The sequence below is a fragment of the Manis javanica genome, chromosome 4, assembly GCF_040802235.1.
Source record: "Manis javanica isolate MJ-LG chromosome 4, MJ_LKY, whole genome shotgun sequence".
Lineage (NCBI taxonomy): Eukaryota > Metazoa > Chordata > Mammalia > Pholidota > Manidae > Manis > Manis javanica.
In genome coordinates, this window is record NC_133159.1 from 31002330 (window position 1) to 31015406 (window position 13077).

Consider the following 13077-nt stretch of genomic DNA (forward strand, 5'->3'; position numbering starts at 1 on the left):
AGGTTGGAGACCCTGTGCCCTCACAGTAAACCCCAGAGAGCCCTCTCACCCCTCCTCCCAAGTACAGCACTAAGTCAGGCAGGCTCTCGCCAGACACAGAATCCATTGGCATCTTGATCTTGGACCTCCCGGTTTCCAGAACTGTGAGAAATAAATTTCTGTTGTTCATAAGCCATCTAGTCTATGGTATTCCATTACAATATTTTGAACCTTGCTGTGAAAACAACGATTTCTAACATTGAAGATTGATATGCCAGAGGGAAAAAGAATCAGAGGAGTCTCAAAGCAGCAAATAAATGATTCAGGCATGAAGTGACATATCCTTTCTGCTCAAAGTCATTGGCCATAGCCAACTATAAGAGAGGCAGGAAACAAAGCCCTCCATGTGCCCAGAAGGCAGAGAGCTGGAAATATTTAATGAAGAGCACTAATTGTCTATCATACACTATGTGCAAGAGCTGTTCTAAATATATAACCGGCATTATCTCAGTTAAGCCTCACAAGAATCCTATGAATAGGTGCTATTAATATCATCATCAATCCCATTTTATAGAAGAAATAATTAAGGCACAGAGAGGTTAACCTGATCAGAGTCACACAAATAATAAATGGTAAAACTGAGGATTTAAACCCGGTCATTCTGGTCTGTGTACTTAACCACTTGACTATGCAATCTCTTACTAGATGGGAAAATTTGAGAAGCACTGCCATAAATGATGGAGAGCTACTAAAGCATTTCTAAGCAGGAGGGTGGCATTCAACCAGATTTGCCATATAGAAAGCTTTCTCCAAAGAGCTGGGTGGAAGATCAATTTAACAAGGGTTAGACTAAGGTAGGAGGGCTATTTGCATGGCGAAGGGATGAAAATAAGGAGGACTTGAGCTAAGGCACAATTACCACCATTAACTGGGTAATCTTGGACCTCTGGTTCATCATTTCTTGAAAAATGGTTGTGGTAATACCTATTTGGATGGGTTTTTCTGAGGATTATAAAAGATAACATAAGCAAAAATTCTGACAATACTAGGCTCTGGAATCCCAGAGATCTAAGTAAAAAAATCCCAGCTCAACCATTCACTGGATGAGGGGGTTTATTATTCTAACTATCAATTTGCTCACTTATAAAATGGGTGTTAAAGTAAGAAAAGCAAGTTAATGTAAGAAAGATTATTGCAAATTGGTTGCAGGTTGAGAAGATTAGCTTAGAAAGAAGGCAGAATTCCTTCTAGAGAAAGAACTGAGATTTTGTTTAGGAAAACTGTCTTAACAAATGTGTGTATATGAAACTCAAGTCTCGCAGTCCTGGTAGAAGGGAAGAGGTTTCGATAGAGAATTAAGTTGTTTTGATTAATAAAGTCACAGAAAATTTGGTTTTTCTCTGATAAGATGAAAGTTTTGAGGGAAGCCTGATCTTGGGGGAAAATAAAAAGACAAAGTATTTCACTAGATAACTCTGAGCATCTGGTCTTAGCAACACCTCTGATCCATTCTTCCCTTGACAACCTGAGTGATCTTTTTTTTTTCTCTGTGTGAGTTAATGTTGAAAATATACATTAATAGGATTATGTTATACATCTCAATTGGTTTCTTGCCTTTTCCACCAAACACTAGGTCTTTAAGCTGTGTCTGTGTTGCTGTATGTAGTTCTAGCTCATTGTTTCTGACTGTAGTCACCTCCACTGCATTTTAATTTGCTATTTCCACCATGATGAATTTGCAAAGTTTCTAAATCTCTACCATCACAAATAACACTATGATGGACATCTCTGAGCATGCACGGTGTTGATGGCCTGTGTGTGAGTTGTTCTAGGGAAAGTAAGATGGATTGATTGGTTATTTGATATAAACATCCTTAATTTTACCAGATTGTTTTCCAAAATGGATGCATGGGTTTATCCCCAACCTTCAGCAGCTAATGAGGGTTGCTTTTCCCTACATCCTCACCAACACTTGGTATTCTATGACTCTCTAAATTATAGCAATATTATTTTATAATTTTAGTCTGTGTTTTTCCAAATATTTGTGATTTTTCATCTTTTCATATAATTGTTAGCTGTTTGGGTGTCCCAGTCTTTCAACCTATTTATATTTTTCTATTGGACAGTCTTATGTTTTTCTTGTTGCTTTGCTAGACTTCTTTGAATATTCTAGTTCTGTATTGTCCATTAAGTTGGCACTAACCACATTTGGACATTTAAATTTAAATTAATTAAAATATAAAAGTCGAAGACTCAGTTTTTAGTTACATTAGCCCCATTTGAAGTGTTTGATGTGGGTAGTGGCTACCGTATTGGAGAGCACAGATAAAGGACACATCCATCATCACAGAAAATCCTGTTGGACAGCAGTGTTAAATGCTAATCCCTTGTCAACTTTTTTTAATTAAAGTATCATTGATATACAATCTTATATTGTTTTCAATTATACAGCACAGTGGTTCAACAGTTACCCATATTATTAAGTCCTCACCCTTTCTAGTGCAGTCACTATCTATCAACATAGTAAAATGTTACAGAATCATTAACCATATTCTCCATGCTGTACTACCATCACCATTACCAACTTATATTATGATTGTGAATTATTGTGCCCCTTTATCCCTTTCCCCTTTCTCCCCAACCCATCCCCATTGATAACCGCTAGTACCTTTTCGGTGTCTATGAGTCTTTTTGTTTTTTGTTCCTTCTGTTTTGCTTTGTTTTTATACTCCACAAATAAGTTAGATCATTTGGTATTTGTCTTTCTCTGCCTGGCTTATTTCACTGAACATAATACCCTCTAGCTCCATCCATGCTGTTGCAAATAGGAGGAATTTTTCTTTTTATGGCTGAGGGATCTTTTAAAACCACTAATTGGATCATATTGTTCCTTGCCCTCCAGTACAGTTTCTGATACTTAGAAGTTTCTCAGTAATAATTTGCTGAGTGAATGAATGAATGAATGAAAGAATGAAAACACTTGCCATATGGCAGGTGGATCCCTGTAGAAAAAGGCAGCCATTAAGAAATTCTGTCATGGCTTTGGGCAATGTTTAATAACCAACAGTAATTGCCTATTTTACTGTAATCACCCTCCTCTCCACCCACTCCTCTAAATAACCTTCAGTAAATGTCTGCACTGTTTTGGGAAGACTTAAGGATTGAAAGAAGAAAATGTCTAGGGAATAGGCAAAACAATCTCCAAAGATGGCAGTTACTGCAAGAGGGACCCAGAATTCAACTGGAGCAGGCATTCCAAGAGAGTGGTGACCAGAATCCTCTGAAAATTTGGGGAGGATGTGCTGTCCCCCTTATCCTGGATTAGAGGTTTGGGCCCTTCTATTTGGGTGTTGAAGGAAAGAATAAACGGGAGGACTTTGGAGTATCCACAAAAACCTTCAGGTTACGTAAGGATGATAAATATTTAATTTAGAGACATTAAGGATTATATTGGGATAATTCCTACAAAGCGCTTAGCACAGCGCCTGGCACATAGTGAGAGCTCAGCAAGTGTTCATTGTTGGTTCCCTTCACTTTCTTCCAATCCCTCCACTTCCTTTCTACCAAGTTCCATTCATACTTTTCCGAGGACACGCAGGGGGCGTGTCCACCCCTCCGTCCGCCCCACCCCAAACCCCGCTCCTCATTCTGCCGGGCAAGGCTCCGGAGAGGCGGGGCCGCGGGAAGAGCCCGTGCCCCGCGGTGGGGGCGGGGCGCATGCGCGGGCTGGGCTGGGTGGAGGTGGAAAGGAAGAGCTGCCGGAAGTAGGCGGCCGAGGTGGTGGCTGCGCGGGAGGCAGCTGCCAGGGAAACCCAGGCGCGGGACGCTCGGCCGGCGGACAGGCGGGTCGGGGTGTCATCTCTGCGCCGGGCCTCCAAGAGAGCCCCGCTTGCCTGGGCTGAGGGCCCCTAGGCCGGCAGCCTCCTGTGGACTCGGGCCTTTGCCTAAGCCCGCCAGGGGGCGCCGCACAGAGGGGCTGCGCAGTGGGAGGCGGGCGCGACTGCCGCAGGAAGAGGCGCCGGGCCGGGCCTGAGGAGAGGTGCGCTCGGGAGGTGTCCCTGGACAGGGGCCGGGAGTCCTCACCTCCGGACTGAAGCAGGGGTTTCTGGGGGCGAGGAGGGCGCTTCGCCCCCTGCCCCCGTCGGCACCCTGGCCATGACGGGCAAGTCGGTGAAGGACGTGGATCGGTACCAGGCGGTCTTGGCCAACCTGCTGCTGGAGGAGGATAACAAGTTTTGTGCGGACTGCCAGTCTAAAGGTAGCGCATCCCTTCCGCGGGCGACGGCTCCAGCCTCGGGGCTGCGTCTGGGAGACAGCGTGTGTGGGCAGGGGGTCTCTAGAGCCTAGGCCACCCGAATCATCTTACACGGTAACGCGTGCTGCTACTGCTGATGAGCCTGCTAGGTGTTCTGCAGCGCCGGGATTGGTGTGGGGAGAGGTTGCGAGGCCGAGTGTTGTGAGTATTGGGGGTGGGGGGGAGGTGATGGTGGGGGTGGAAGTGGCGTGGTGTGTGTAGGTGAGAATGTCTGTATTCCAGGGCTCTGAATGAGTTCTGGGCCGACTGTCATTGTAGAGGCAGCTAGAGCTTACAGCCTTCCTACTTGCAAAGCTGGTGATGAACTGCAGTGTGTGTGTGTGTGTGTGTGTGTGTGTGTGTGTGTGTGTGTGTGTGTGTGTGTGTGTGTGTGTGTGTGTGTGTGTGTGTGTGTGTGTGTGTGTGTGTGTGTGTGTGTGTGTGTGTGTGTGTGTGAGAGAGAGAGAGAGGGAGAAAGAGAGAAAGAGGGAGGGAGGGAGGGAGGGAGGGGTGGAGGGAAGTGAGATGACGGAGGAGGAAAACTGCTTAAATGATTTTTAAAGGTGATGATTGTTGCAGCTGGCTGTTCGGTTAGCAGCTCCTTCTGTCATTTTACCGCCTTGCTGCGCTCTGACAGAGTACCTAGGTGGCTTTCTTTTTCCTGGATACGTGCAGTGGGAAACTGCCGTATGCAGTGACACAGTGCGGATTTCTAGACAGCCTAGACCTGGCCTGTGGAGTGCGTTAGAGGCCTAATGTGTGTGTGGTGGTAGAAACTAGGAGACTGGCTGTAGTGCAGGATCCATTTAATCATTGGAGAGAAGGAAGCAAGGGATGCATTGAATTTGTTGCTTCCATGGTGATTACCCTTCTAATGGTGAAATATGATCATTATAAATTGGCAGAGCCATTTAGTCTTTGTTTTCTGTGCCTTCAAAGATTCATGATTTGATCTAATTAAAAATCAGTATGATAGGAAAGCTTGGTTATTAGTGAAATGTTTGCATTCAAAATTTATAGACATAAGCTTCTATAAATCTTTTGTGTCCTTATTTTCTTTATGAATTCTTTGGAATATGATTGGAGAAGTTGGGAAAATTCTTTTCTCTCTGGTTGGGGAGAAAGGGATAGCTATATTTGGGAGCTATTGTTAATTTGCTTCTGTTCCTAATGCAGTGAATTTGCCACTGTTGTTTGCCATATAGAGTATTGGGCATATAATATACAACAAAGATTCAAATGTATTTGTATTTATCAATACTGAGAAGGGAAGTACATGCTCAACTGATGCTTTCACTTAATTACCTTCTAGTTTAGAAAAATAAGATTATGTAAGGATAAGAGGGGACTGATACATTGATTTAGCCACTTTGTAGTATATTTTAGTACCTTCTATCAATAGATAAATGACATGTGCCATTAGGAAAGGTCTCCAGACTTCTTTCCTGAATGTTTGCATTAGCTAGAAGTCACTTTAAAAAGTACGTTACAATTAATTTATGTTGAATAGGTTAATTTCCTATAGTTGACTCTTGTTAGATCTTGTCCTAGATTTATTTGAGGATTTGGTGTAAAATTTAGGAATGTATCTCTTTAGCTTTCATCAAATTCTCTTATATCCTCAGTTGACAGAACTCAAGTCACAGTGAAGCAGCCCACTGGAGTGAGTGTTGCTACATTCGGGGAGACAGATGCCATTTTGATGATTAGTGCCACCCGTGGCCCCCATTTCTCATACCACTCTTACACTTACTCATATTCCAGTAAAATACAGCATATGGAAGAGAGGTTGATGCATCACTTCTTCCTCTAAATTTTCCATTGCTCTTTATCAATAGCATCGCTGGGGATCAGGTAATGAAACATTAGTTAATTCTTAATGAGAACTAGTTAATTGCTGACTTGTAAACTTTATTAACTGCTGTTGATGGTAGAATCCTGGTTCCTGAAACAATTTCTTTACACAAATTAGCTTTACCTTTAGCTTGGTGGCTTAAGTGACTTGGCCATTGTATTAAAAATGAAATGACATCTGTCAGCTGTCTTTCTATTCAGTTCAATAAGACATTTGTTGAGGCCTCAGTTTGTCCTTTCACTCTTTCAACCCCTTGCTCATTTTCCTCCTCCTTTTTCGTAATTTTGTTTGTGGTAATGATAATGTGGACAACTATCAGATCAGATACTTGTTTAAGTAGATTGTTCCCTGTTAGCTCTGGTAAAAAATACATTTAGTAGGAGTATTCAAAAACTATTGGCTAAAATGAGATTTGGATTTGAGTTTGTTTGCATGTCTCATGTCCTTTCTTACTTAGAAAATTAAGTGCTAATTGTATTGACCTAATAAAAAATTGAATGCTAATAAAATTGACCTGGTGAGTGACTGCTAAGCCATTAATATTAAATCAAAAGATGTAGTCCTGGACTGCAGATCTATGAGCAGGTGTTTTTGTAATGTTCCAAAATAACCCTTTGACAATGACTTCTTTTTAAAATCTTACACTTGCTTAAGAATATTATCTTTAGGTATGTAATTTGAACATGAGTGTTCCCTTTAGGTAGTACAAATTTTGTTGGTCCTAGGGTTTTTTAATCTCTTGAGCACAAGACTCACCAGTTTCCGGGACCTCTAAGGCATTGAAGGATTCCTGGGTGTCAGAGGAAGTGGCTTTGATATAGGCTTTTGAAAAAATACTTGACTTGTCTAGGCCTAAGGATGTGGTTTCCTTATCACCCAAAACTCTGAAGCTCTAAAGGCTGACCTTTAAGGTAGATTTTAGACTGACTTAAGTAGTGATAGAACAGAGGATACATATAGAAAATTTCAGATATGTCAATGGTAACTCTGCCTGCCAGGTCCCATTTTTGGATAGATCCTCGGTGTGGTCATACTGGTCCAAGGTTTAGTCTTTAGCTCTGCAGTTCCATATTTTATCAGTGTGCCTGGAATAACTAATCAACATCTTCAGAGACTGGATTAAACTAGAGACTATTGTATTTACCATGAAAGAATTTACCTTTCTGATGACCTAAATTCTATGTCCACTTTCTCAATATCAAGGTTCTTAAAAAATTGAGAGCTTTTTAATGAGCGAATAACTAAAATGGAAAAAACTTGATGATTTTGAGGAATATTTACTTCAGCCCGTGAAACACAACATGGAACTCTGGAGTCTGACTGAAACCTTATAGTATTTTTTTACTTTTGTCTTCTTCTGCTACATCCTATCTCAGAAATGTTTCACCTTGAATCATGTAACCATTGCCTCTGTTCCAATTCCTGTTATATATTCTTAAATTTAAATTTACTTTTTGAAAAAGGTAGCACTCTCATGTGGTTCAGTATCCAAAAGGTTCAAAAGAGAAGAGATAGAGTGAAAAGTTGTGTTCTGTCCCTGATACCTTAGCCACCACTTCCTTCCTAGAAGTGACCACAGTTGGTAATTTCTTATGTAACTTTTAGGAGATAATATGTACATAGACAAACAATCACACTGAAATATATTCCTTCGCTGTGCTTTTATGCAAATGGTAGCATTTTGTGGCAAATAGCCACAGTTCCTGGCACCTTGCATCTTTAAATCAACAGAATAACATGTAGAATGTGAAGATTCTCTCCATGCACATTGAGGAGCTTCTGCATTCTTTCAAGGTATTTTCTAAGGCTATTCCTCGGTTATTTTGATTAAGTTGAAAGTTATGCTTAAGTGATTTACAAACATTTGCTCTCACTGAAGGCATCTTAGAGAGTGTCCTAGGCCCATTCATAGCACATAAAAGCCCACCTTTCAGGTGGCAAAGAAGCAGATTAGTGGAAGGGGATTTAGACTTGATGTTGAAACATCCAGTTGAACTCCTTACTTTGCTTATTGTAGCTTTGTGACCTTAATTAAGCACGCTACTGAACTTTCTCAGTATAATTTTCCTTGTTTGAAAAGTGCCTCATAAACTAAAGTGTTACATGAATGTAAGCATTATTTATTATTACCATTTCTGACCTTAATTATTTTATTTTGATTTTATTCATTTCACTTTCGGACTTTATTCCCTTAAATACTCTGGTTACTGGAAGCCAAAGTTAGAATGACTCACCCAATAATTCCCTAGTCTTTAAGCCAAAATCATTTCCTATATATGGAGGTTTTGGAGTTTTTGCAAAACTTCTTTACAGTACCCTTGAGGATGGTTTCTGGATATTTCCTGACTCTTCAAACTTGAATGAAAGGTAGACCAGGAAATCTTAGTGTAGAAATTTTCTGATAGTAGTTCTAAATTTTAACTCTGGTAAATTAATCTCTAGATTTGCTTTATCTTTGTTTTCTCTTGATAGCTAAATCATTGCTTGTTAAATATTAGTCCTTAGAACATTAACTTTCCTATCATTTTTTAGTTGATTTAGCTGCATCTGTAGCACCTTTTGAGAGGTTAAAAAATTCTGTCAGATCTAGACAACAGAAGGAATTTTGTGTCCATTTCTAGCTGTTAAATAGCCTTCTCCAGCCAAGATGAAATTATTTTCTTGGTTTTTACAGCTAAAACACCTTAACTCTGACAGTCATAGTTAGGTTGATACAATTTTACTGAAAGTAATTTATTGAAATCCCCATTAGATTGTCTTTTAATATCAAGTTGTTAAACCTGTTCCCTGGGAGATACTTTCCTTGTTCTATAAATATCTTCTGTGGCAGTGGGATGGAATACAAAATGCCATATCTTTTAGGGGAGTTCTTTGCAAGCCTGCAATCCCACACTATATATATTCATTTAGGAAATATTTCTTAAGCGCCTATTTTGTGTCAGACACTGTACCAGAATATATAGATTAAGGAACAGAGTCTTTGGTCCCAAAGATTTTACAGTCTGGTGGGGAAGCAGATGTGTAAACAGACAAATGATGCAATGTAGTAATTAGCATTATAGCATTGTGTACAGGGAAAAATGAGAGCAGGGAAGAAAGCAAACAAGTCTGCCTCAGGAAGTCATGGCTTCAAAGAAGTAAGTAGGCTGTGTCTTGAATGATAATCATGGACTTTACCAGGTGAGTTTAGGAGACTTTGCATTCTAGACAGAGAAAACAAAATGTGCAAAGGTCCCAAGGTGTGCTGTATGCTGTGTGTGTGTATGTGGGGGTGCAGGGATCCTTTAGTATATTTTGACTATGCAAGGAAGTGGTGAGGGATAAGCTCTTTGCCACGTAGGTAGGGGCCACTAAGGTTAAAATCCTAGCTCTGTGGTTGATTTACTGTATGGTATTGAGATTGTGAATATGTTTTAGATTCCTTGCTGTGTAAGAAGCCTACAGTACTGGAAGTCCAGCTGCTACTCAAAAGGAATTTTAAGTATGGCACACATGAAATGTTTTCTAATTGTTGGGTAGGAAGAAAGGTCTGAGTATTGTGCCCACAAGACCTCCATGGAAGTGTACCTTCACGAGTACATTAAATTATCTTAGAAAAGTCTGGTGAAATGCCAGCAGTAGATATTATGTCATCTCTGGAGTTGATGATGCTGAGTGTAAGAGTGAATATTTGATGTGTGTTTTTTGTTGCTCATTGCTTATGATGTGTAAATGGGTAGTTGCAGCCTGATATCCTGGTATGGTTTTTAACAAATCTATTGCTTTCCAATAAACCAGAAAACGACTTTTTGCATTTTTCACCTGATGTCATTATGGTATGTAGGTGGCAGCTTTCTTGGGCACAGTTGTCTTTGTAACTGTTCACCACATGAGTCATTGTTTCTATTCTTCTGCTTGAAAATTCCATCTTAGAAATAATATCGTGCAGTTGGTGACAACAGCACATTACTCATTATGTACATTGCAGCTGGTTCTGTATATTATGTTGATGGACTTTACCTGTGTCATAGGCAAGGGATAAAGTAACTTATTAAAGGGATAAAGAGACTCAGACTCAATTCCTCCAAATTCCCTGGAGAAAAAGAAGCCAAACAAGGATCTGCATGAAACACATATGTTTTACATTCTAAGCATATAATGCCTAACTTTTGTTATTGTGTCTGCTTAAATCCTTATCACAGTTGTACTTCTGTTTGAGCAAGTGGCCAGTTTAAGTAGATACTAACTTTGAAGAAGTTCTGTATTGGCCTCTGGAATGTGACAGTTCAGCATACCACATTGAAAAGGTAGGAATCGAGTCTATGTAGAGTAGAACACCTTAAAGTTAATTCACTTTTACTAGATTCCTCTACTGTTAAAAATGTTCCTGTATTGGTTAATTTTTTAAAATTGTCATTTGCCAGAGTTAACATGTCCTCTAGAGTGTAAGCTCCATGAGGGCAGGAATTTTGTGCCTGCTTTGTTCACTGTAGTATTCTCAGCACCTCAAACAGTGCTGAGCACAGATTAGGCCCTCGGTAAATATTTGTTTGAATGAATGAATTGATTTTGTCATCTATAAATCTTTTATTTCCTATTAGAAGAAATCTTTTAAATGTTATTGGAGTATTTTTTTAATTCTTAGGAAAACTACATTTTAAAATGTATTTTAAAGTCAGGGACCCATCAGGGAAACAGAAACCACTGTAGTGGCACAAGGAGAGGGAATTTAATATACGGAATAGGTTACATAGGTGATCCAAGTGCCAGGGTGAGGCAACCCAGAGATTAGCAACACCTGGGAGCTACTATCTCCCTAAGGAAATCAGAAGAGGCCGGTGTCACCAACAGCCAGAAGCCTCAGCTATCTGGTGTGAGCTACAAGCATGGAAAGTAGAGCTGTCTGGTGGCAGCTGAAACTCTGGTTAAGTAAGAGAGAGAGCATTACCTTGGCTTGCTCCCTCCTCCTGCCTCTTACCCTTATCAGTGTCTCCCATTGATGGAACTTACCCAGAAATCAGTTGGCAAGGGAGCCTGGGAGATGTAGTTCCCTGTGAAAGAGTGGAGCAAGGGTAGGATCCAAGCGGGAACGAGCAAAGGCACAAAGGCACTTCAAAAAACCTGCAGGATGTAATCTTTGGACAAGAGGTAAGAAGGGTTTCCAGGCAGATATAACCCCATATACGTCTAAAGAATCTTAGCTGTTGCAGAAACAATACTCCCAGAAAGTAATGTTAACAACAGTCATTGCCTATGTAAGTAGTGCGTGACTAGGAAAATTGGCTCCTGTTGAATCTGTATTTGACTGTCGGTTGCAGCCAGGAGCAATTTATCATTTGTTACTCAGAAAATAAGTTCCCACCCTGTCAATTCTGGGAAACTTAGGCATGTTATATACACGTTGAGCTTGTCCCATCTCCAATGGGAAGACTTGAGTCAGTAACACATAGATGTACAAAGAGAGTTTTGAGGATTACCTTCAACCATGGTACAGATTTGACCTCCTCTGTAGTAAGGTAATCGCTTTGAAACTAATTTTCCTTGTACCACATATCATTTTAACCAGTCTTATTGGTTTGTCTGGTGTTTTCCCCCTACAACTTAAAAGTTAGGGGAGCACTGGGAAAGGGAGGTGAAATCACTGGATCTACTTTTTTCTTTACTTTGAAACATGCTTTGTCTTAGAAGAAGGTTGCTGCTCCTCCAGTTAAAGGACAAGCTTCCCAAGTTATTTGCAACTAGTTTTCCTCTTGATTATAAAGCTTTCAATGAGTTGCATGATACAAGTTTAGCACTTTCTAGAAGTGCTTTTTTTGTCAATCAGGTCACCTGCCTTTTGGGCCCCTGCTGTATTAATGGGATTGGTAGAACTAGGCCAGCAGAGGTTTTCAGTGGAGTGTGAGTATATCTGCTTTCAGGTTGTTTTCCACAGAGGTCATGAATAAGGGACCCTCATTGAGTAATTCACCAACTGTAAACGTTGCATAGGTTTCATTGTTTTTGTCTTTTCTCCAAAAGTTAATTTCTTCTTGGCAGCTATTACTATAGTTCACAGAGATATAATTAAAATGTAATTTGGTATTTGAGAAAGCATTATCACACTGCTTTCCAGTGTACCGGTTCTGCTCAGCCAGCCCGTTTCAACTTGAGGTACATCTATGCATTTTTGAAGCTTTGTGTTTAATAATTACAGTATTTCACTACTATATTTGTCTCTTCCACTTTCCAAACTTTCCCCTTCCTACCCCACTTTTTTGGATCCTGTATTTCCCCACAGGCTTTGTGGCAGCGGGTCCATTGATGGCTGAACCGCAGGTTCCTTCCCAGTGGAAAACCCCAGAGATGAGCCAAATCTCCCTTCAGCTGTGGCCATCCATCAGCGTAAGGTTGCCTTGGTGGTTGTCTGCAGTTCGTCCACCTCTCCCCTTATCCCCCATCCTCCATGTGGCTGAAACTTGGCCTGGAACCCCAGCTTTGTAACATATCACTGGGTAGCAGTATGATTTTACTATTGTGCTGCTTTTCATTTTCAAGCAATGTTAAGTAGTTCTTTAACCATTTTTTATTGACCATAACCCCCTTCTCCCACCCAGTTTGTATACTTCCTGTGGGTATTCTGATTTGCTTTTAAATATATATAGAATATGGTTTATTTAGAAAGTACTGGATTTTATAAGCCCACTTGGAGAATGCTTTGCTGATCTTTTTTTTAGCTTCAAGTCAAAATTTTCAAGAGGAAATTTCTTAATCCAAAACAATGAGAACTAGATCGCTCAGGCTTGGGTGTCATTTCTCTTCACCCAAAGAACAAATGTGTGATGTCCTCATTTTATGATGTACTGAAAACAGTAAAGCAAATACAGGAGGAGGAGAAAACTACTATCAGCCGCAGCTGATAAGCCCATCCTAACATAGTGATTTGAGAAAATGGAGCACCCTTTCCTTTTTTCAGATAGCCATGATGTCTTCC

At 40.4% G+C, this 13077-nt stretch overlaps 1 protein-coding gene across 5 annotated transcripts in view; it reads left to right on the plus strand.

The window, feature by feature from the left end:
* Window positions 1-3701: 3701 nt before the first annotated feature.
* The window catches only part of SMAP2 (small ArfGAP2), a 41937-nt gene continuing 32561 nt past the window's right edge, over window positions 3702-13077 (plus strand). For 2 of the 5 annotated variants that reach the window (XM_017672208.3, XM_037021269.2), the window contains exon 1: window positions 3702-4237. In XM_017672208.3, the coding sequence (XP_017527697.3) occupies window positions 4135-4237 (103 nt within the window). In that variant the 5' untranslated portion in view covers window positions 3702-4134. Of the gene's footprint in view, window positions 4238-10309; window positions 10415-12384; window positions 12489-13077 lie in introns of all 5 variants that reach the window. The other 3 variants (XM_017672209.3, XM_017672210.3, XM_017672207.3) reach the window with 3 other exon arrangements.